The following is a 25,326-nucleotide window of genomic DNA, read 5'->3' on the forward strand; positions in this document are numbered from 1 at the left end:
AGGTATTTCTCAAGACCACACGCTTTTGCTCATCACAGCCACCAGCTCGTGCTTCATGCTGATGAATTCTTCTGTCTTCAGACGAGGAAGAAAACACGGCAGTCACAATAACCACTGAGTCTTTATCTTTGTGGAAGAGATAGTGCAGTTCCTCTGAAGGTAAAGCTCCAAATCCCCATGGCAATCCCACTGCCGGATGTGCCTTGCCTGCTGCTTAGTTGGCTTTTGTAACGTAGTTATGCTAAGTCAGCTCTGCCTGCTTCTATCAGCCAGCAATCACTCAAAGACTAGGCGCTAGTTCAAGGTCATACACCTGGAGCAAAATGCTTGAAGATCAAGGCAGCTCTCCTGAAATCAATTAGCAGAGAGCTCACTCACTCAGCACCCACCAAGCACAAGACCAGCAGTGTCCTTATAGGCCAAGTAACTCTTCTGCTAGTTATTTCCTGCCCTGGAGTGACAGCCCTCTAAATGAAACCCCTTCCATGCTGGGCTTCGGCTAACGGTGAACACAGGATGAGACCACCTACTTCACACTTTGATTTAGGGCTAAGCTACTGCAGCTTAGCTTTCACCTATCACAGCATAAGTCTGTGTGCATGGGTAATTATTGTGGGACAGCTGATGCACAGTAAATCCTTTCCCCCATTTTTATTTTATGTGAACTAAGTCTGTTCACACACCGTCTCTGTTTGCAGGCTGCTGGTGAGCAGGCCACAGAGGGAGCAAAATACCTGAGCACTTCATCTTCGGGCTGGAATCAAGGGACAGAATGGGGAGCTGCAGTATGGGAATAAGAGGCGAGGTGAGCATAATATGTCAAGCTGGCAAACATTTGAAATGGCTGCACAGAAATGCCAGGTGCATGGGGAATAACCAGAAGGAGGCAGAGGGCTCAGGGCCCAGGCAGAGAGCTGACAGAACTGGCATCCCAGATACCAGGTGGAACAAATCTCGGGGCTGGAATCCCAGCAGGGAAGGGTACAGCCAGCTCGGGAAGAACAGGCAGGTCAGGAGGGAGGAGATGTGCCGTGTGCTGAGTGTATATGTGCTTGCTATACAATTCAGGAGAGACAGAGCTCATCGAATGCCTCCGGGTGGTCAATGAGGACAAGAGGAGGAGCGATGTCATGGGAAGGATCTAGTAGGGACCAGGAGAAGGAGGTGGGTGAGGCTTTTCTTTGAAACAACTATCAAAGTACCCAAAGAAAGGAACTGATGGTAACGAGGGACTTTTAGCTACCTAGCTACCTGTTAAAAAAGCAATATGCAGGACAAAAACGGTCCATCAAGTTCTTCAAATGTGTTGGGGACGATGTTTTGTTTCAGATGGAGAAGGAGGCTACCTGGCGTTCAGCTATTCCAAAAGTGATTCTCACTTACCGGGAAGAATTGATGGAGAATCTAGAGGTGGATGGAAATCTGGGAAAAAATCATCATGAAATGAGGGAGTTCACTCTTCTAAAGAGAAGAAAAAAATGGTATCAGGGCAGCAGAATAAGGATAACGGACTTGAGAAAAGCAATGTTAAACAGGCTCAGGGAACTGGTGGGAAGAGTCTCTCAGGGAGATAAGCTCGACCTCTGAGGAAAGGCTTTGGCGTTGATTAGCCTTGAAGAGAGACGGCTGAGGAATAACATGATGATAACCTTTCAGTATGCAAACAAAAGAGGACAGAAATCAATTATTATCCTTCCACTGAGGGAAAGACAAGAAAAATCAGCTTTCAATTATAGCAAAGAAGATCTAGGCTGGATATTAGAAAACTTTCTCACCGCGAGGGTGTGGAAATACTGGAAGAGGCTAAGGGAGTCGTGAAATCTCCCTTGCCGGAGGGTTTGAAGAGGGGGTCAATCCAACAGCTGTTGGGTTAGTCAAGGTGGATTGAGTCCTGGTGCTGGGCAGGGGGTCGGACTGCCACTAGACAGTCTCTCGAGGCTGCTTCCGACCCCCTCCGAGCCTGTAACAGTTTCTCAGGTTCAGAAATTAATGTTCTGTCTGATTTAAAATGCAGCTTCACCTTTCAGGAGTCGCTTCATATCAAGTGTAACCACATTGTCGCTGCTTCATTCACTGTAATAGATTGCATTTCTTTGTACCAAAAAGCCGGTCTTATGCCTGGGACTGGAGACTGATGGAGTGGCATAAAGAAAAATTACTTCGATTTATAAAGAAACCTTCCCAAATAAATGCATTGGGGAATGTTCTTGTGGTGGAAATCTGGATTTGCTTTTAAATGCAAATGTTTCAGCAATGACATTAATCTGCAGATGAGAGAACGGATAAGGCACAGCTGAGTACTCAGACGTGTTGCTGTCATTTATAGAAAAAATATGTTGACAGTTTAGTGCAGAATTATGAGCCATGAAAAAATGGATCTGCTTGGTACACTTATAAAATAAGCATGGTCCCTTGTTAGAAACCATTAACTGGATAATGTCTGTGATGAATGTGTTCCCAGAAATGGGCCGATAGTCCTTTTATACCATGTTTGCTTTAGGGAGGGAGAGGTTTAGGCTGCAGGATTTACTCATTTGTCTTCTCCAGAGGAATGAAGGGATAGCCAGAGATGCCACTGCTCTCCCGTCAGCTTGTGCTTTCCTTATCTTTCAGGCATGTTTAATGTGGCCAGCTTGGCTCAGAGGTGGCTGTCTCTATGCTATCTCAGGTTAGGAGCTTGCTCAGATGTCTTCTTACTCTCGCTGACTGACGCTCATTGTGTCCACAGCCTTGCTCTCAATAAACATACCAAACCCTAGAGCCAGAACGGATGAGAGATGGAGATGTAAGAGAGTGCATTTCACCTTGGAGAGAGGGCAAACAGATGTAGTGGTGGGAGCAGAACTGAACGGCACTCCGCGTTCAATACAGAGAAGCCCCGCTCTCCGGGTGCAGGTGGTACCTAAGCGAACTGCAGGATCTAACTCGAGCACGTACCTTTGAACTGCTCTGTTTTGCTGCGCAAATGCTCTAGCCAGCTTTAAGCCTAAAAAGAAGGAAGCCCCTTTAGCTTCAGTGGAGGCTGGATAACATAAAAGGTAGCTCAGCTGGTGTAGGCCAGCTCTTAGTCCAGAGAAGCAGTGAGGACGTGCAGCAGACTCCTGTTTCCCTTGATGTGCCCAACTGGGTCCTATCCAGCTACGTAAGGGCTGTTTTTGGCACTTACACATTTAGCAATCCTGTTCCTTGTGCAGCTTGGACACGCAAGCATCTACATAGCTACCGGGCATAGGACGAATGCATGTCAGATGCCAAAGGAGGGCTCCCCCATGTTTTAGCCTACTGGGAAGCAGGAAACCTGGGTTCTGTGCTCCCCTTTCTCCCAGAGGAGTTTGAACCTACGTCTCTCCCACTTCCCAGCACAGTGCTCAGGCCAGAGGCTTGGCATTATCCAACTCTCCTCTGAAAGCTGAGCCACTGCACCTTGCATATACTGTTCATGGATGGGGAACAGTGGGGAAGTTTCTGTCCCCTTGGGAGCAGGGGTCAAGGCTAGAGCCCAGGCAGTAGTCATCTCAGGAGGTAGCTTAGTTTCTTCCCCCTGGTTCCATATAACTTCGCCTCTATGCTACCCTGGTTCAAGAGGAGGCCTGGAGAGGAGACTGTGTGGGGACCAGGATCACAGACTGTGAAGAGGCACCAACAACAGTCCCTATGCCGCTGGGCAAGTGCCATTTGGGTGCATGGAGTGACATAGGACCCCATCCAGAAAATGTCAAATGTCTCCTCTGCTATCAGTGGTAGCAAGCAGCCTGAAGGTTTTGCTAAAAGCTTTTCTCCTCTGCAGTCCTTGCAAACTCTGCCAAACAGCAGGAGAGGAGGCACAGCATCATGCTGCTATCTCAGCCCCTGCCAAGGTGGGGGCATAGAAGAGGACACGGGATCGAGCGCTCCAGGTTATTTTGAGGACTCCATGAAGGATATGTACAATTTTTGCATTTAGCTGGAGAAGAACTTTCCTTCAAAGACTGCGTCCCTGTCTTCGGCAGCCCAGAGGCATTCTTCATCCTCGTCTCTTCCTGAGACCCACAGGTCTGACCTTCCTTGCTGGTGTACTACCAGATAGCAAAGTGTGAGACCAGCAATAAGGGGAGAAGGACATGGTACCGATCCCTGCAGAGTCACCTACAGCACGGAGACTTGGGAAGGAAAAGGGAAGGAATGAAAATGCATTTTCTCTAATGCAAAGATACGCTGCAGGCCATGTCTGGTGATGGTGGGACTGACACAAGGGACACAGCAATGACCTGAGCAGAGAGTATGGAGATGGTCCTCAGACAGCAACATCCGCCCCAGGGCCAGGGGCAGAAGGCCTGCACATCACTCCAGCTCATGAGACAGATTTAGCTGACAGAGGCAGCAGCGACACTATAAATAGACTGAGCATAAGCTGGCCCCATGTGCCATGGGATTTGAGTACTATGGTTTGGGAGCACAAAGCACTTCCCTAGGTATCAGTTGGCTTATCCCATTCTAGTGCACAGCACTTCCTATCATGCCAGGCTGGCTTATTAGCATCCCAGGAGCGAGGACACCCAAAAAAGTCTCCCTTATTTGCCCTTTCCAGTGGTTGAGCCCCCTGTGCCATCCCAGATGCAATATGATGTTGCCATGCCACGTGCTAGAGGCCAGCAAATTTTTAACCTGTTGCAATTCATGTCTCGGTTTTAATTCTGACTGTGCTCAATGAACAGGACTTCCAGTTTAGATTAAACATGAACGGCACCTATATACATGCTGGACATCTGCTCCAATGCATGATAATTAATCGGGTCTATTGGAGCGTGTTAATTCACGTGCTCCAGCAGCCTCCACATCTTGTCTATTCAGCATCCCCACATTTCCAAATGGCAGTGGGGGCGCTTGAACTAAAGTTTGACGAACTCCACTCTGCCTTGGAGCGCATGTATAGACACCCAAAGCATCCTGTCCTGTGTGTAGCAGCTGCAGGGAGGTAAGAGAACTGGTGTCGAATCCTGGAGCTGTCCAGTGTCACCACAATCAGAGGCAGCATCTAACAGAAAGGTCCCACCATAGCCGAGTCCTGCATATTGCAGCAGGGACTGGGAGAATTGGGTCCTAGACCTGTCCGGTCCTGGGCTCCTCCCACACCACCCTGAACTGCAGCTGCTCAGCACCGCCCAGGACTCTCACATGGCAAGTGCTGTCCTGGGGGAGGAAAGAGGTGGTGGGGGCAGTTCTGTGAGAACAGGCCACATCCTCTGTGGACAGAAATCTGTGTTACTTCACAGCCATCAACGGACTGTGCCACGGTCTACATCCGTTGGAGAGCTGGCCCTGCGGGTTTCACTAGGTTTGGCAGTTCTGGCTTCTATTTTATGTAGATACGATAGAGTACTGGGTGGAGGCATCGTATCCTGAGCTGCATCCAGCCCTAAGGTGGTGTCTGTTAGCTTCCCGTCACAGACAAAACTCCTGCCAGAGCTTGCACTTGACATTGGTGAGTTGATAACATTGGTAAGTGCAAAGCAATGCATATGGGGAAAAATAATGTTGTGTATTATCCAACTCTCCTCTGAAAGCTGGATCCAACTCTGTGCATGCACAGCAACGGGCTCTGAAATAGGTGTTGCGGGCTGGAGCCACAATGGAGAGAGAACAATGGCTCGGTGTTCAGTAGTGACAAAAAGGCAAAGAAATGATTAGGAAGCCCTCAAAGGAACTGGAAACCAGACAGAAAACGTTAAGCCAATATAAAAATCCCCGCTGTGCCTCCCACTTCAGCGCAGCGCGCAGCTCTTGTCACCACACCCAAGAAGAGGTAGATAGAGTAGAACTAGAAAAGGTCCAGACAAGGGCAACAAAGAGGAGCAGGGGGATGGAAAGGCTTTCATACAAGGAGAGACGGAAATGGCTGGGAGATATGAGAGAGGTCTACAAAGTCCTGAGTGGTGTAGAAAAGGTTGCAGGGTACCCTTATTTGCTATGTCTCATAGTAGAAGACGAGCAGGCAGCAGGATTCAAGCAAGCAAAAGGAACTACTCTGGCCAGTAGCATGAATGGCTTCTGTACTAGGTTAGATGGGTTTATGGAAGATGGGTCAGCCAGGGGCTGCTAACCACAACAGGCAGAGGTACAACCTACTGCTGAGGAGAGCAGATGGGTCTGGTTACCACGTTTTTTACACTCTTCTTCGAGAGGGGGGTGGCCAACCTACCTCTCCACTCGGTCAAATGGGCACACAGCAGACCGTGGAAGGGACAGGTGGTGCAGACCCAACAGGGCAGGAAGCAGAAAGCAAAGTGCCAGGGAGCACAAGGCCAGGGAGCGTAAGGCAGAGCAGCAGATCAGAGAGGGGCAGGACAGCCGAGCGGCACACAGGGAGGGTGCAAGGATAGTCTGTGGCCTGCCAAAAAGGTTGGTGCCCCGTTGTTCTGGAGCATCCACGACTTGCTGTTGCCGGAGACAGGCCTGTGGGCCGAGCCAGCACGGGTATTGTGATGTTCTTGGTTTCTTATGGCAGCCCTCCCCGTCGGCCTCTCCTCTCCTGTCCCTCAGAGATGCAGCCTGCGCTGGTGCAGTCAGGACCCTTTTGGTCTGACTGCCAGGATGAGTCAGGAGACGGCGTATTCTACACACGCTTCGGGAATCTGACTACCCGAGTTTTACGTAGGTGCCGTTATAACATTTGAATCCTTTTTTTCCAGCAAAGGTCTGACATGCCGTGTAGTAGGCAGCTAGTACAAAGCAACAGAGCACGATTCAAAACACCTGTGCATCAAATGAAAGAGCTGCAGCTTCCCCGCAACCTTAAACTGTCAGGCCAAGGTTTTTCCAGCACCCGCATGCCTTAACAGGCTTTGAAAATCGGAGTGCCGAGTTTTCTACGTGAACTAAGATGACTACAACTAATAAGTGAAGGGAAAATGTGAACATCTTGAATACAGATATCAGTAAAGAGAAACCAGCCTAAAAAACTACAATAAGATGCTTTAGATCTCCAGTAAAAGGACGGGGAGGAGAGGAGGATAATACCGCACAAGACCAACATCTAATTAACTAGCAGCAGCCGGGACAAAAGGCAGCCAAAAAAATCAGCATTGCATGACAATACGGAGGAAAAAACTTCATCAAAGCAAAATTCTTTTTTCAGACGAATGTTACATGAGGCACCAGGGAGCGTTTCAGAGCTTGGCAAGAGAGTTTTAGACCCGACAGAATCGGTACCCAAGGCGCAGTTTTAAAATAGGCAATTGTACCAGCCACAGAAACTAAAACTCCAGGAGTTTCCATTTGAGGCTGCCTTGATAAAAATGCGACAACTCAGCTAAAAGATCAGAGATCTTGTTCTTTAATATTAAAAATCCTTAGGAGGAAAGTTCAAGCACTTTTCTTCTCTAAGCTTAGCAGGAAATGTTTCCAAGAAGCGCTGCAAGAGAAGTTAAGTACCAAACAAAAACATTTTATAAAACCTCTGTAAAGATTGCAGGCAGAGATCCGGCCTTTTATTGCTGAATGCCCTCCACCATCTCCATGTGCTTATGAAACCCACCTGGTCCTACCAGGTGATGCCCTGGCCTCAGGGATACATGTCTCCAATCCCTGCTGGCTGGATGACAGCATTCAATACGCTTGAGCATGAAGCCTCCAGTGCAGAGGGCTGCAGGACAGCCCCTCAGCGCCACGGGCTCTTGCTCACCTGTCCTCTGCTGTCTACACTGACTTTCCATGAGATAGCAAATCCAGTTCAAGGTCTTGGTCTTCATCGTCAAGGCAATCAATGCTCTGGGCTCAGAAGAGCTAAAAGAAAAGCTGAATCTCCAGGATAAAAACAGTCGACCACTTAACTCTTGCACAATACTGCTAAGGCTTGACCGAGCAGGGGACAGAGTTTGCAGAGGGGCTGGCGTGAGACCGCAGAATGAACTCTCCAGTAACCAACAGCCAGGAGACACTTTCCCATCTCCTGCTCTCTGTGCAAGCTGTCCTTATTTTCCCTGCCTTTTCTAACATAAATAAGCGATTGCATATCTCTGTTAAACCCCCTTCCAAAACAACGCTCCAGCGCACACACTTCTCCCCATCAGCAGAGAATGAGAGAACAAACATGACAGATGCTAGCGGAGCGGCTTAATACGCGGCTGCAAGCTGTTGAGATCCTACAGCGACGAGCGTGGTACGAGACCCGGGATGGAATAGCTGACGTCCCAGCCACCTTCCCCTGGCGGCGGTGTCCGCTGCTCTGAGCACTGCAGCTGCACGTGGCTCCCATGTCACAGGAGCCCGTGACGGAGCTGGGAACTGAACCCAGGCTGCCGGAGCAAGGCCAGGCTCCTTCAGGCGCCTCTCATTCTGTGCCCGTATCGGAGGATGTGAATTAAGCAAAAGCTCCTGGGCAAGCATACAGGGGATCCACCTAGTTCCCACTACACGAGGGGTTAACCCCAGCTTGTCTTCCCCCTCCTTTCATCTGATGGGGAAGGGAAGAGCTGCCCGGAGATGCACAGAAGGCAAAAAGTGCTTGGGAGCTGGGGGCCTCCCTGTGCAGACACTGGATGGACCCCACATGGGCTGCTTTGCTTATGTTGCCAGATCCCTTCATGACGACTCTCTCCTTCGGTAGGGTCTTTATGGCTTGTTACTGGCTCTGATTTCTGCTCTTATTCTCCCCACTTGTACTCTCCAGCTTGAAAGCCAGCCCTTCAGTTCCTATCATTATAGCCTCCTGTACTGACCTAAGGCCCCTCATGCACTCCCCAAATTTCTGTTTGTTCTCTGAGAACAGCTCCCAACACTGGCTTCGACCCGGGCTCGATATATCTGCCAAGCACCCAGTAGTGATGAACGACACATGGGAAGCAGACACTCTCCGCTCTGCACTGATGAGCAGGGAGACCGCAGAGCTGTCCTCCGAAAGCTGGTAGTGATACGGCTTTGCTAACCGCTGTCTGTCTTGGTCCTTTATTTCTTTACCTTTCTGTTCCCATACCGAGCCTGAAATCCAAGGAGCAAAAGGCTGCTGCGGCAGATACAATCTCGTAAAGGGACGTGAGCCGCAGAGGCCATTTGTCTGGCTGTGGGTGACTGTGCTGGAAGGAAATTGCCAGTCATCAGAAGGGTAACTGCCAGCTGGCATGGCAGCCGATTATTGATGAAATGTCTATTCTTCTCCTAAGTGCACTTGATACAATCAGCTCTACTGGGAAGGTTTTATTGTGCATGCAGTGAGGTGGGGCAGATCAGGGGGTGAAGGGCAAGGCTGACTCAGTTTGTAACCAAACTCATTCACCAGCATCAGCAAAACGATGGGGAATAGCTTTCCAGGCGTAATTCAAGGTGCTCCTTTTGACCTATGAGGCCCTAAATGACCTAGGCCCTACGTTCCTAAGGGGCTGCCTTCTCCCTTATCGAATCATAGAAAATGAGGTTTGGAAGGGACCTCAGGAGGTCACATCTAGTCCAATCCTCTGCTCAAAGCAGGACCAGCCCCAACTGCATCATCCCAGCCAAGGCTTTGTCTACCCGGCTCTTCAAAACCTCCAAGGATGGAGATCGCATCACCAATCTGGGGAGCCTGGTCCAGTGCTTCACCATCCTCCTAGTGAGAAAGTTTTCCCTAATATCTAACCTCAACTTTCCTTGCTGCAACTTGAGCCTATTGCTCCTTGTTCTCTTACCTGCCCATCATGATCCCAAAGCTCAGCCAGCAGCAACCTCCTGCAAGTACCACGGATACACCAAGTGCACTTGGCAAAAATGCATGCAAAGTTGTCCTCTGCAGTGGCTCCTCCGTTCTGGGCTTCCCTGGCTCTTGAGGCCCCCCGAGCCCATGCCCAGACATCTTTCAGAAGCAGGATAAGACTTTCCCATATGAGCAGGTGTTTAGCAAACAAAGCCAGGACGAGATATTGTTGAAGGGGTCTCTGTTTTACATGGATATCCCAGTTCCCTTTAAGTTGTTTTGTTCTCTTGCTCTCGCGCTTGGTAAATTATTCTGCCTTCTTCTTGTAAGCTGACCAGAACTTTTGTTGCGGGGGGCAGCATATAAATCAAAGAAAGAACGAACGAACACCTTGTTAAATGGTCTGGATCTGGCTCGGTGAGGCACTGTCATTCATTACCGAATCATTGGAGAACCAAGTCACAGCACAGAAATTACAAGTGGAAAAGGCCTCTCAGGCTGCACTGGCTCACCAGAGCGCCCATTCATAATCTCAGGTGTGTTTTACTCAGTCTGGATTCCAGAGTTTCAGGAGACGGAGCTTCCACAAAGTCTACTGGGAGGCTTACACAGCCTGCTGCCTCGCAGAGATAAGACACTTTCCTGATGCTCTGCCTACACTTCCCTGTGGCAGATTTCATGCTATTAGGAGCTTTGCCTCATTCCTTCCCTCCTATGCATTAATATCAAGTTCCAGTGGAAAGGTGCTTGGTGAGGTATTTTAACGCAGCAGGCAGGGGTTATACCCATTGAAGTGCACATCTGCACCCTGAAATGGTATCCTGGGGTCCCAGGTTCATAGTGTCCCCGTGACACCAGAGCAGAGAGAATAAATTAACAAGAAGTAATAGTGGTTTTTCTACCTGGCAGCTCTGCGTGCGGGGTCCAAAAGTCCAGTTGTTTCCTGTCTACCTGGCATCACTACCAGTAAACCTGGCCCAACTCAAATGTACTGTCAGTGCAACTGAGTGAAGGAGAAATGAAGGAGAAAAAAGCTCCAAACAGCAGTGCTGTGGGGTCCGGCTCCCCACAGCAGCACTGGCTTCGCACTGAATAATAACACCCTGCTTTTTGATGGCAACATGTGACTTGCGACACATCCTAGAGTGGATCTGCTGGGGAAGAAGATCCTTTCTTAAGAGCGCCAACAGAAGCACACTTTGGAAATGCAAACAGCTTCACTTATCAACCCCTTCTTTGGTATGCTCAGATCTCTGAACCTGCCAACGTTTTAAGCTGAAAATATTCTTGTGCCCAAAGCCAAATGATGGGAAAGCGACCAAAAAAACATTCCCCTGCTATAAATACTTCTGGCATCTTCAAAACAAGCAGGCTCAGAAAAAAAATGGCGAAAGTCTGAAGCAGGCCAAGGAGACAGAGTCCTTGCCAAGGATTGTCCCCTTGGCAATGTGACGTCTTCCCCACAGAGGCTGCTCAGATTTGCATTTGCACAGATGTTGAGCAGAGCCAGCTGAAGCCGCTGTTGTAACGTACATGGATTTTGTACAAGGGGATCAGGAGTATCCAGACATGCGGCTGTCCCGGGGGGGCAGGAGCTGTTACAGCACCTCATCATTAGATAGTGATGGAGCAGCTAATAGGCAGCTAGCTAATAGCCTGCTTGTATTTAGCAAACAGATGCACTGTACCGGAAGCAGACACATGACACCAAAACTGGTGTATTTTATGCCGGTAAAGTTTTAACCATGCTTTTTCATGGATAATTCTCCATAGGATTGTGCAAAGATATCCTGGTGAACAGTTTTCTGTCATCTGTCTGCTGCATTTCTACACCAGTATAACACATGCTATCTCAGTGTCAGTATTTCACCCATCCACAGCCATAAATTCACATTGTGGGCCAAACTTTGGCATTTAGCTACTGGTCTGAGTAAGCGGTGTTACACAGATACACATACCAAAGACTGCTCAAAAAATGAGATGCCCTCTGACACTGCCCTGAGCTGGATACAGACACAGGTCTTGACCTTTTGTTGACGGGATCGTTATAGTGATTAAATTGGGTTTCCCCTGAGCCCTGCAAAGATCAACTCAGCGGGCCTGGAAAGTTAAAGTGGCCATAACTACAGTCATGCTGGGAACTGAAAGAAGTTTTCTAAGCATCAAAGCAGGAAGGCTCTGGAAACAGGTTTCCAAAAAGCCCAGCAAGTCTCACGTTGGCGCGCATTCAGTGATGAAAGGGATTATATGAAACGGAGACCCATTACAGTGGGGAATGGCCCAGGAGGACTCTCCCAGCCCCATATTCCCATAAAAGCTTAGGGTGCAACAGCTACAGTACCTTAGCTGTACTGCATACAGGTGACTGTTGTCTCTTCCCAGTCGTGACCTTAAATTAGTTGTTTAATATGTTACTGACATTGCGTGACTTTGAACATGTAATTCAAACGCCGTGTTAACATGATCCAGCATTTCTTCATTATTTATACCACAGTACAGCTCGATGCATGGAAGGTATTTCTCAATGATGTGGGAGGCTGCGACTGTACATCTTGCAAACCAGGGACCTGGTATTTTAGGCAAAAAAATCTATAGGGAGGCCTTTTGCATTTTATAGCGGTTATGTTAGCACTGGCTTTGCTTTAATAAAATGCTTGAGCTCGCTAAGGCAATACTAATTCACTACAGATTAAGTGGTAAAAACAGAGAGAACTGCCAGGTTTTCTATTCTAGTCTGAAGACATTCGCTTCCCACTTTCCCCCTCTATTGTTAAAATGCAGGCATTGTTTCAAAAAGAAAAAGCCAGTCAGCTCAGAAAATAAAGGCTTGGAAAAAAGCACATTTCCTTCATTTTTTGGCAAAATTCTAGATTATTCCAGTGCAAAAGTCACAGGCCAAGCCCTGCAGTCCCTGCCAGGAGTATGAGCTCAGTGCGGATGGCATGGCTTGACCCAAACAGAGGAGCAGCACCCACTCTTGCAGAGAGCTTGTTAGAGGAACAAAGCCTCCTTAAATTATCTTCGAGAAATGAGGTCTCAGATTTTAGAACCTGTTAGTGCTGAACAAGGATTAAGTTGCAAGTGTCTCAGCCATAAAACACTGCCTGTAATGTTCCTATTTCTCCCCACCTAATGAGGAGAAAGCCATCTTTCAAACTTTTGGTGGTTGCTGATGGATGTGTGTGGCTCAGAGCTTCTCCAGTGGGAACACAGTGTGTTCTTTTGATTGCTTTGCAACAGCCTGGTGATGCACTTGTTTTGCTAACAAGGTTATAAACTCCTTCTGGAGTTTATAACCTTGTTATAAACTCCAGAAATACTGTTATAAACTCCAGAAATAAAATACTCTACCGCCAAGCGGGACTCAGTGTTAGGACCCTGCAGCCTTTGGAAACACAATCTAGGAAGCCAGAGCTGCAGGTCAATGCCACCTTCAAAACGAAAAGTGGCTTTCTCATCTACTGATGTCCAAAAGGTGTTTGCTTGGCCTTTCCTGTTTGCATCTGCCTCCCTGGAGCTGCCAGTGTCTTTGCCACCAGTGGGCTACACTCCTGCCAGCTGCTATGCTGAGGGCTGCTTGGCCCCCTGCTCTCCCATGAGATGGTTAAGTTGCACTTTGGCAGCTAATCTAGACATGTGACTAGCATTTGGGCCCACTGAGCAGAGTCTAGATCCTCCTGCCCTTGGGGAAGGCAAGTGATTCTGTGGTGGCCACAAAATAGAGGAGGGAGAGGTCAGCCCCCCTCCCACCTATTATCCCCAAAACCTAGTGGTTAGGGCACCTCTCCAAGGAGCAGGAGACCCAAGTTTAGGCCCCCAGAGACAGATATGTTTGGATTTCTATTTCCCCCTCTAGCAAAGTATCCCAGCTGCTGGCCATGGGTGAAGCACAAGAGCAGCCTCCTGGGCCAGGAAGAAAGTGAAGCAGAGGGCTCCTGGCTCAGTGAGATGGGCACTGCCCTAGAAGGGAAAGGGCTATAAGTTCTGTTCCCTGCCCTAATGCTCCGCTGTGGGCCACCCAGCTCCTATCAGATGCAGAAATGTGCTGGTGGCAGGTGTAGGAGGCAGTACCCAGAGCACCCACCTTGCTAAAGCTGTGCCCATCTCACTGAGACATGTGGAGTCCTGGTCCCGCATAGCTTTCCCTCCTGGCTGCCTGGGAGGCAAGCACCAACAGAAGAAGAGGGCATTCTTGGCAATGCCTAGCCTACAGGTGAAGGCACGCTGCTGTGAAGTGGGAGATGCAAGCAGAAATTCCACTTGGGGAGCCTAGAACCCAGACCTCCTGCTCCTTGGACAAGTGCCCTGACCACTAACCTATTCGGCCAAAAGACGCGCGAGCCCTCCTCTGTGACCAAACAGGTGCTAGTCATGGATTTTCTGGGCCTTACATGGAGTTTACATACCTGCCTGGGTGTAAGAGGCCCACAACAATGCACCCATGTGCTGTGCTCTCCAATTCACTTCCAAGTGTTTGCTATGATCGTCCATAGTAGCTGGACACCAGACTGACTGAGGTATTGCAGCCACTGCAAACAGCTGGAACATGCTACCGTGTGGCTGGAGGGGCAGCCAGGTGCTCCCACAGGAGGGTCCGTAGATGGAGAAGTCACCGTGCCAACTGCACCAGAATCCTGATCAGTGGCCGCGTCTACACGAGACGCTGACTGAGCAGTAGCTCATTGCTACAGTAATGAGCCGTCAGCACCACCAAAAAGCCGTTCGGGGATGCGACTGTGCATTAAAACCAGTTACTGCACGGTGATTTAGTATTTGTGTATGTAAGTACTAAATGACTGCTTGGTAACAACAGCACAGTCAGTGTCTTATGTAGATGCAGCCCGTGAGTCTGAAAGGAGCAGGACTTCAGTCATTTAGCTGGTGCTGAGGCCAGGCAGTCTCAGAAACAGCAGGAGAGCAGTGGTTACCAGGAAAGTTCTTCCCATCTGTCTCTGGGGCCAGGGGAAAATATATATGTGTGTTTACTGGGCATTGGGGAGAGAGAAAACGTGATGGGGACTGGCCCAGCTAAACCTGTGACCAGGTAACTAAGGACATTTACTCTGGGAAAAAGTGCTGCCGGGTAAGAAGGGAGTGTAAACTTCTAAAGTTTCTGCTTGGGGAGTTAACTGCAATATTCTGTTTCCATCATCCACGTGTCAGCAGCTGACAAGTGCCATTCAGGCTGCATGCGACCCCAGGCTCTCTGGCAACCTCCTGCAACTAGAGCCCCATGGCCCTGGTCACCTTCTGGGACTCTGTTCAGAGGTAGCTGTAATAACATGGAGGCATTTAGTTGGGGTTTGGTTTTATCTGGCACACACCAGACCTCCAAGGTATGTCTACACTACATGTAATGAGGTGTCTGCAGCATGGCTAGCTTTACACTACCTAGTTCAGGTAGCAGTAGCAAGGCAGATTCAGCACCAGGGATTCAGAGCAAGCCAGTAACCCCAGTCCATATCCACAGTCCTCAGCATGTCTGCGTAGCCCCTGCTGTAAGGTCTGTGCTCCCGCACCTCCACTCTGTTGTTACCCAAACTAACCACATTCAAGTGGCACAAGTACATCTCCCTGGGCTGCCAACACCCCTTCAACTGCTGTGTAGACACAGCCTGATGGCCAGCAGGAGCTAACACCAGAGTCAGCCCAGTTAAAACATCGCCAACTGTGCACGCTCTTTGCAACGTTAGCATTGCCCATGGATGTACACACATGGCCTGCCTATTCCTACCCCTGGGCTGCCAAAAACCTTTCTGATCTATCCCAGTGTAGCACGTTTTTGTTCCCAGCTACATGAGGCACTGTCATCAGGTGTGGGGAGGAGGTTGGTGTACAAGTACCCTTTGGTGTGGATTAGGTGCTCTTTGCATCTCATCCATTTCCTGCTGCCTGTCAAAATCTAGTCCTTTGCTTTACCTTTGGAAGATAAATAGCCTCACATGCAAGAACATACAGAGGAAACTGGCTCCTCCCCAGGGAAGAAGACATTCATCTTAATGGAAGTGAGAGAAAAATAAGCGTTTGAACCACATTCTGCTGACCTGCTTAGTTTCTGTTGTAGCTCGTTATTGCAGCCAGTCCCTACGGGCTTCCATATATTGCAAAAGTATTTATTAGGCCTAAAGTTACCAGGCAGTAATTAATGCTGCTGACAGATGCACAGAGACGGATGTACCTGTTCATCCATCCCACTCCCGTTGCTGTGGGGTCTGAACTCAGTCCAGTTGAGCATCATCCTAGATGAAAGGAAAAGCAGGACTCCCCGAAAGTGCACCCACCTGCCAGACGGGGTCTGTGTGCTTCCCTGCCTTGGCAGAACTCTTGTAGCTGGGCTGGGAGTGTGGCTTCTTCAGGTTGTAGATGGCCACGTTGCCGTCATAGAAACCCACCGCCAGAAGGTAGGGGTAGTCGTTATGGATATCAAGGCACATGATGCCACTCTCACTGCTGAAGGTGTATTCGGGGAAGGAGGGGTTCTTCATGCTGTACAGCAGGAGCATGCCCCGGCTCTGCTTCATGAAGTCATCTAAACAAGAGAAGCAGCACATCACAACGTGAGCAGAGACCTCCCTACCTCCAAGCACCTCAAGCGTTGAAGGATACAGTACAGCAGCAGTTGTTAACATGGTCTCAAAAGGGAGCTTCCTGTGAGAAAGAATTGTGAATACATACCTTTAAAAGGGTGGGAAGGACAGGACTGAGCTTCCCTCATCAGGGACACGCATGAATCAATGTCTCCCCGCTTCAGTACTCCAGAGATTGGACATAGTGGCCATCTGGCCAGGCAGCAAGGTTTGTGTTTTCACTGCCTTTTTAAAGGGGAAGGGTTGACTAGCCAGTGGAAGAGTGAGTCTGAGTCTTCTGGTCGGTAATTCAGTGCACTGGATTTTTATGCATACTGCACACGTGCTCTCAGAGCTCAGGATGCCTTATTAACTTCTGTCTCAAGGAATGAAATTCTCTCCCCTGCTGTCTGCATTTAACCCCCTAGAGCATGTGGCACCAACACACTGATATACGGTGCACTGGACAAGCTACTGCTGCTGATTTCTAACCCCTCATCCTTGTTTTGTTATTGCAATTTCTTTTTTGCCAAAATTGTTTCCCTTTTTACTTGTTTTCCCCTTTCCCTTCTGTTGTCTGAAATTAACTCTCACCTCCCGGCATGTCTGCTCTCCTCTCTTTGCTAGTGGTCGGGCATTTATCTCCTCTGTTTTTCCCTAGTCCTGATAGTGCCCTGAAGATCTCAGTTGTTCTTTTGAGACCGCTCCCCAGGCTCCGGAGGAGTAGGAAGGGTGCTAACGCAGATAGACTCACCAGAGGCCAAGAAGGAGCTCTGTAGAAATCTGCAGAAACAGAACTCTCCGTGGGCATCTTAGCCATCTCTGCTAATGCTTTCCGTGGTGCTACGTGCCCTCTGGCACATGTTATTTGGGAAGCAAATGTATCGCTTGATGGAAGGATGTTTGTCTTCATGTGCATGCTGCATGCCTCTACGCAACAAGAGTGAGCTCCTTAACATTATTTCCTACCTCGCTTGAAATGTTGACCAGCTCTGCAGGACAAAGGGTCAGGGAACATGTTCCCCTGAGATAACACTACTTTCAACGACCTCTCCAAGCAGATGGAGAGCACTCTATCCCTGAAAGGTGAGATACTCACAGATGGGCACTCGAGCATTTATTTGATGGAAACCTCGTGAGTGTGAATATTTGTGAAGAACATTGGAAGTCACCCGTGCCCAGATAAAACTGTTACTCTGGCTTCCCATTTGTACTGCAAAAACCTTTTCACTTTCTAAACACAGAACAATCCTTTCCTTCTGCAGCTAAGGGAGCACCAGGGCAAAGTGGCTTCCTTCTTTTGAAACAGAAAAGAAAGACTCCTACCTCCTCATCATCTGAAACACCCCAGAACCATGAGGAGAAACATGTTACGGAACAGAAGGGGGAGATTACTACCAGAAAACCAGCTCAAAAGAAAGGCAGAGGACATGGTGGCACTTCAGAGATGGAGCAGGCTCGGTGCCGCACAGAACGGTCCAGCACCTCTGGCATTCAGCTCCAGGCTGCTCTCCCACTCCGGCTGTCCTGGCAGGGGATCTGACTAGGACCAATGGTCTCAAGCTTCAGCAAGGGAAACTGAGGTTGGAGATTAGGAAATGAAGGAATCTTCATCTTGGGAAGCTTCGAAGAGCTGGTTAGATGGACGCTCAGCTGGGATGGTTTAGTCAGGACCGATCCTGCCTCGAGCAGCAGACTGGACTAGGTGACCTTGGGAGGTCCCTACTTTCCTATGATCCTAACCGTTAGCAGTATACCAACACTTTTCTCTAAGTGATCTGAGAAAGGCGTCCCTTGGGGGCTGGAAGCTTGTCTAACATTTCTCCCAATTATAACCTAGGTCCAATACAAGATATCACCAAAGAAACCTTGCTCCTAAGAACACGGAGTAGCCCATGGTGCTGTCAGCCCCGGAAACACAGGGCTACCCTGGAACAGGAGGGGGCCAGCAGGATGACTTCTGCTGTCATACAGCTTCCCAGAAAGAGCAGGGAGAGAGCTCGGGCATTTTACCCACATGGCAAGCGTATTTCTACAGGGCTGTCAAAACAGCACTAATACTAACAAGCAGGTTTTGAACTGCTCCAATGCTTAGAACAAACCCAGGCACTAAACTGATACATGTCCACCGCACCTCTGGGGAGCAGATGTTAGTACAGAGGTGGAGAGTACAAAAGGAAGGTGAAATGACTTGCCCAAGGTCACCCAGTGAGTCAGTGGAAGAACCAGGAACAGAGCTGGGGACCTAGATCACAGTGCCTCTCGGTGCATCCCAGGGGAGGAGGAACAGTGTCTGCTGATGGATTCGAAGAGCCACTGATGGACCTAGATGCCAGTCGGGATTCCCACCCCAAAGAAACGCCCAGAAGTGCTGTGCCATGGCGGTGCCTGGCTCACTGTGGTTCCCACATGTGACCATGCAGCCCAGTCTGTGACCACGAACACTGGTAGAAACCTCCAGAAAGCTCCCCCGGAAGGAGAACGTTCTTCAGAAATTCACAGAGTCATAGTTTAAGGCCAGAAGAAACTCTTGGATCATACTGTCTAGTGATCACATCTCTAGTGCTGGCTTTTTGGATGTCACGGGTGCTTACATTTCACCCAGGTATCCCTGCATGGAAGCCAGAAACTTGCTTTTGCCTAAAGGCTATCTGAAGCGATCGAGTGATGGAGAATCTACCACCTCCTTTGGTAGTTTGCGTCAGTGACTAATTGCCCTCAGTGCTAAAACCCTGTGCCTAATTTATCTTTTGAATGTGTCTGGCTTCAGCTTTAGTACCTGACATTTTCTTTCCAGGGTCCCTACTTCCAATGATACCATCCCCACTTCTGCAGGGCGGCCTGAAGTCCCTGTCCCTCTGTGCTGAATGCTGGGTGTGTCTGCATTAAAACCCCTGAGGCACTAAATGCAAACTCCACCGGTTTTTGGTCATCTGCAAAATATACCAGCAGTGCTTTTATATTCCCCTCCAAAGGTTCATTAGTTTCAGGTCTGGATCTCTGCGGGCCTGGATCTCTGTATTAGAAACACCCCCATTATCAGGAGATTCACGCTGGGTGCATCTACACATGTAATTAATGAAACTGAATATACCCTGGCTCAATTTGAGCCAGAGTAAACTAATCCCAATGTCACTGTCTACACATGCATTTAAGCGCAGTCATTTACTACACTGCTGGATACCACTTGTATCTGCTGGGACTATCCGGCAGCGCAGTAAATTAGTCTACTGCACCCCAAATGCCATGCACGTGTAGACAGTGATGCTTTACTGTGCAGCAAATTAGTCTGCCGTGCAGTAAAGCATCTCCTGCAGATGTGCCCACTGAGACTACCTTTTGAGGTCTATCTGTAAAAACATGATACCTCCCTGCTAGGGCTGTGAGTGGAAGGGACTCAGTGGGCATGAGTGTTTCTGGCCATCGGGAGACATCAATTCCCTGGGGACAAACAGTAGGTTGTTTCCTATTATGCTAATTTAGGCACTTGTCACCATTTAACGGGCTGCCTGACACCCTTCCTGTAGCTCTGGCTTTCATTCCTCATCAAGTTCCATTTATTGGCAGCAACTGTTGAGGAAACACAGGACTTGTAGGTCTGATGCAGGGGGGAAGAAGAGGAGTTTCTCAGTGCTCTGGACATTTTGGATGAGAAGAACCTGACAGCTCCCACAGCAGGGTGTAATTTATGCACTTCCTGAGGCTGTGAGAGAAACCTAATGACTCTGCCATGGACTCTGCCACAACCGGAGGCTGCTTGTCTAAGCCGTGAGGATCAATAGCTAAAAACAACCTTTAAAGACACGAGCTGTCGAGGAAGCATGCACCCTCCTTGAACAGGCCAACTGGCAAATGAGCTTCAGAGACGCTGCAGCCAGCAGGGGCAATGGAGATGAGAGATCCAGGAAACTTTTGGAACAAAACATGCTTGTCGTTGAATCTGAGCAGCAATGCCGTGAGGCAGCCAAGGGCAAAGGCCAAGAAGATTCGGTGCCTTCCTGAGAGCAGCGGGAGCACTTGACTTCTTGTGCAGTCCCACCCAGCCCATACAAAGATTGGTGTCTAATTAGGAGCCAACGTTGCAAATTAGGAAGGGAAAAAATGCTCTAGGGCTGAGTATAAAAGAGCTGGCCCTTTTGCTTATGCCAGGGGTGTCAGAGATGAGGCCCGTGAGCTGGATCCAGCCCATGGACCCATTACACCCGGCTGCAGGGCTCCTAATGGGGCTGGGAATTCAGGGGCGGGGCAAGCAGGGAAGGGCTGTCACTGAGGTCCCAGCTCCAGAGCCAACCCCACTGGGGACACGTGTTGGTGACGGGGGGCTAGTGACAGCCACGTTAACCCCTGTGCTGCTGCCACTTGTGCCCCTGCTGTCACTCACCTCACTTCCGCTGCCAGGCTCAGGAAGCTCCTGGAGATCCCAGTCTGGCTCAGGGACCCAAGTGAGTCTGACAGCCCTGGCTAAAACCACACAGATCTGGGGGAGGCCAGCAGCATTTGGAAAGCACTTTTCAGATCCGCCGTAGTCAGAGAATTAGCCTCAAACTTGGGAGACCTGCATTCATGTCTCTGCCATGGACTCCCTGTGCAACACTGAATAAGTCTTTCAGTTCTTGTGCCTCAGTCCCCCACCTTTGAAATGGGGACAAGAGCTTTTCCCTGCCTCCCAAGGCAGTTAGAAAGAAAAACACATTCCTGCTTGCTCCGGCAATGAGACTAAACATGTTCCAGGTGTGGGGAGTCCACCTGCACAAGCACACAAACGTGCCCACTGGCCAGGGGAAGGTGCTGTGAGCTTTCCGCCTCTGATGGTCCTTACATGGACAGACCAGCGATGGCTCACAACGTGCTCCAGTGGCATGGAGCAAAGTCAACATCGTCTGATACAAGCTCCCTTCTCCAAGTCATCCCCTTCTTCAGCCACTGCTCACAACTCTCCTATCTTCTCTGCTATGCAAGCTGGCAGCCTTTCCAGCTTCCACCCTCACCCCCAACATGTTGTGACCACATGTGGTTGCTTCTTACTATGAAAACATTTCCTAAACCTCCCTGCTTCCCTCCCCATTTTTCTGGACAGAGTCCTTTCTCCAGGGGGTGGATTAGTGGCTCAAAGGTCTTCCTCTCTCACCAACCCCCTGGTGCCGCTCTCCCCTGCCAGTCCTCCATCCCCTCGTTCTGACGCTCCAAGCTTCATTCCTCCTGCATCCCTGCATCCTCAGCCCCCGCTCTCACACCTTCCTCCACGCTCACTTCCCTCTGACAAGCCCCACACCTGACCCCACACCCTTAGGACAGAGACGACCGCTCGCTCTGTTCTGCACAGTGTTGGGCACAGCAACCGTGTGCAGCAAATGCCTATGAATAAGAAGTCACTGTCAGTCATAAATTGAGCCTCAGTCCATCTGAGGTAGTATCATGCAATTATTTTAGAGATACAAAAACAAACTCGGAGAGATCAAGTAGTTTGTTCATGCTAGGAGCAGAATGCAGGATGATCTTACTGTCAAGTCTGTTTTCAAAGCCATCAGGGCACGCTGCTTTGCAAGCTCGCACTGAACAAGTAATTTCTGTTGCATCAAGGGGGAAAGCCATGCTATGTAAATCCAAGTACCACAACCCCCCCCCACATAACGTGTGATACAGCCACTTAAGAATTCCCAGAGATGCAGCTTCTACACAGGAGGGACATCTAAATGTGCAATTAATTCAACTGAATAAACTTTGGCACAATTTGTGCCAGAGTTTATTGCTCCTGGGCGCCATGTTTACACGTGTGCCCAGGACCACAGCACGTTGAGCTAGGGCAGAGCATCCCTGGCTGGCAGGGTGCCCAGGGGGTCAGCCTGCCAGCCTGGGGTTGCTCTGATCCAGCTCAGTGTGCTACAGAGAAGCTGGCTGGGGCACAAGGGTGCTATAGGCTGGGACTAGCCAGCAGGCATCCTCCACACTGAAGCCCCCGTGTGCCCCAGCCAGCCCTGTTAGCATCTACATGTAGGATGCAGTGCATTAAATACTGCTGCTGCAGGGTAGTACTTGAGTTTACCAGTACTAACCTACCAGGGAGTTCATTAGTTTACTATGGGCCTGATAGGGCTCCACATCTAGACACTGGGACTTTACTGTGGAGTTGATTAGGTAACTCCATAGTAAACATCTTGTGTAGATGAGCCTAGGTTGTGACACAAGTTCAGGAACTGCCATGTGTCAGTTAAGTTAATGGGAGTTTTGCCACTAGCTAAAATGGAAGCAGTATCCAATGCAAAGCCCTTGTGATCTGCCGCCGGCTCAGAGTGACCAATTTTTCCTAAGATTCTTCTGAAGCTAGTTTTTATTGGCTTTTGTCTACTTCTGCCAAAAACAGTAAAGCTGGTACAGAAAAAAAATGCTTAGGTTTCACAGACCCAGCACAGGAAGTTGCTGCCTAATCGCGTCGGTCCTGGCAAGTGACTTAATTACTCTGTGGCTTGGTTTCTCTGTAAAGAGGTAGTGAAACAATACTTCCCAGCTTCAAAGGCCAGGTGAAGATGAGCTGAAGCGCACAAAGCACTCCCGAGATGGAAAAGCGACACGTATGCCAGATGTTCTTATTACAGATTCAACAGCAATAATGAGGCACAATGCGGTGAAACAAAACTGAACTTTTTGCTCTTGCTCTCCGCTACATTTCTCAGCATAAGCACCGTCTTGCTAAAGCTGATTTCATATGAAACACCTGCAGATCCTCTGGGTTCATTTCCTCTGTCTCAGACCTGGCATATTTGGTTTGCCCTTGCAACCAACTGAATATTTAACAGTGCCATCATGTGGCCAAGGGTTTCATAGCCCTGGTTGTCTTTCGCATGCATGCTACAGCCTAGAACTCCGTCTCAGCTAGCTGATGCACCGCTATACAAATGCCTGTTTTGTACAAACATTGCTGCATGCTGTCATTGCAAAGGGACCTGTGCTGGCTACCTTTCCACATTTCTAATATACCCAGTGAAGTGTTCCCCGGAAGAGGTGCTGATGCACTCTACAGTTAAAAGAAAAGCATCCCCCGTGTTTTTTATATTGAAGGCTGATAAATGCCTAGTCACATGAGCCCGTCCTGCCTTGGACCATAGAAGTAGGGTTGCCAACCCTCCAAGATTGCCCTGGAGTCTCCAGGAATTAGATATAAATCCCCAGCAGACTGGGGGGCAGATAAATGATAGGGCATTCATTAAAATAAATATTAAATGTTGAATCCGATTTATACAGTAGTCCAGCGAGGGGTTTTAAATGCAACAGTAATGTGCATTTGCCTTCCTGCCGTGAAGTCTACGCACCGTAATCCGTAACCGATATAACACAAGCACCTGGATACGTTCGCACTGAGTATCGCGGGCACATTAGCATTCAGGAAACCTCCCAGAATAAATGCAAATGGGGTTGGCAACCCTACATGGAAGAGGCACCTAGAGAGGAAGGAGCTAAGAGAGGGTTTTTTGAAGACGTGTTGGACACACAACACATTTACATCAGGGTAACGGCCCCTGCGCTGCCATAACCAGGCACGCACACACATGTAAACTCCCCTGGCAGTGTAAGTGCTTGGTGTCTAGGGAAAATCAGCCCAGGGGAGAACTGCAGTAAAAATACACCTCTTTAAGTTGCACCAGTGCAGGGATCATGTGTCCACTTCCACCCAGGGGAGCCCTTTGCTCTGGCAAGCAGGCTCCTAGTACATGCTTCCCTACCATCTAGTGGCAAGGTGCCGCAACAGCACCTGCTGCCCGCAGCGCTCTGCTGTTCGGGCAGGACCACGGCGTAGTTTTGTACTGGGATATTAAACTGATGTACGTAGCACTGGGGTAAATGTGTCTCATATCTGGGCCCCTGGAAGAAAAGAGGGAGAGTAACCGAACATCATTTACCATGCCTCTGAGCACAGTTGGGAAAGGGGAGGATGCTTACCTGCTTTGGGAACTTTAAAAAGTCCCCAGAGGCACGTGCAGTGCGATCTTCCCCACCAGTGGGTTGAGGAGGAGGCTGGGAGCAGAGGTGCAGCTACCCTGGGAGCATAGGTGGCTGCTCCCACACCCCACTTTGCAAAATCCTGGATCCGCCCCTGGAGTTAACTGAATAACACGAACTGACACCTGGGTCAAATGCCAGCAAAGAATATCCCCAGGTAAACCCTCCACTTTTTACCAGCTATTCTCATTCCCTTCCCCCCCACTCTCCTGTTCCTCATCCTTTGACTATAGCCACTTTCATTCCCCCTTCCCCCCCACCTGTCTCTCACCTACTGACCACCTCGATTTACATTTGAACTGGCTGGCTTTCTTGCATACCTCCTGGCCTCTGGCTGCTGTACCACTCCATCCAGGAAGAGCACAGACCGTCTGCAGACGCTTCCTCAGCCTGACGAAGGGTGTTTGTGCCCAAACGCTTGCTAAGAAGAATTTTTCCACTATTTGAGTTGGTCTAATAAAAGATATCAGATTTACCCAAAGAACCCTGTCTGCCAATGTCCTTAGACCAACACAGCTACAACCTGTCACAACCCAAAGGGTGTGATTTTTGTTTGTGTGTGCTTCGGCACTGCTAAATTGTCCCCGCTAAATTGCAGCTTCCTTGCACGGTGGAGTTTTCTGCTGCAAAAGAGAACCCCGGTGCAAGGAACGAATTTCCCGCCAATTTGAAGCTTTCTTTGCAGGGTGCATTTCTTTGTTGCAGCACAGAAATGCTCATTGCAAAGAGTTCCCGCCATTTGTATGCTAATTCGAGTCCCATTATTGGCCAGTTCTAAATTATTCACACGTGGCGGCTAGTGATTGGCTTGCTAACCGTATAAAAGGCTTGAGTGGTTTCCGCCCAAGTTGGAGGACTCCACGAACAAGGGAGGAGGAGACTTCACGCTGTGTGAAGATCTCTAAGCGCTGCGGATCCTTACGGACCCAGTGCATTTAAAGCAGGCAACAGAGGTCTGATCAACCTCTAGCCTCTCCCCGTCGCCGAGTGCAATCCAGACGTATCCCTTCCTGCGCGCAAGAGAACCGGACCCATGGAGCCTAGCAAACTTCGTGTGGATGAGTGAACAGGAGGATCCACGGAGCCTAGCAAACTTCGTGTGAGTGAGTGAACAGGAGAACC

At 49.3% G+C, this 25,326-nt stretch overlaps 1 protein-coding gene across 1 annotated transcript in view; it reads right to left on the bottom strand.

Annotated features, from left to right (window-relative positions):
• The window catches only part of DNAI1 (dynein axonemal intermediate chain 1), a 210,982-nt gene that overhangs the window by 110,578 nt on the left and 75,078 nt on the right, over positions 1-25,326 (bottom strand). Inside the window, exon 13 of the mRNA XM_006026569.2 lies at positions 15,925-16,172. Within this exon, the coding sequence (XP_006026631.2) occupies positions 15,925-16,172 (248 nt within the window). The remainder of the gene's footprint in view (positions 1-15,924; positions 16,173-25,326) is intronic.

This window comes from Alligator sinensis, unplaced genomic scaffold (genome assembly GCF_000455745.1).
Source record: "Alligator sinensis unplaced genomic scaffold, ASM45574v1 scaffold783_1, whole genome shotgun sequence".
In the NCBI taxonomy this organism is placed as follows: Eukaryota; Metazoa; Chordata; order Crocodylia; family Alligatoridae; genus Alligator; species Alligator sinensis.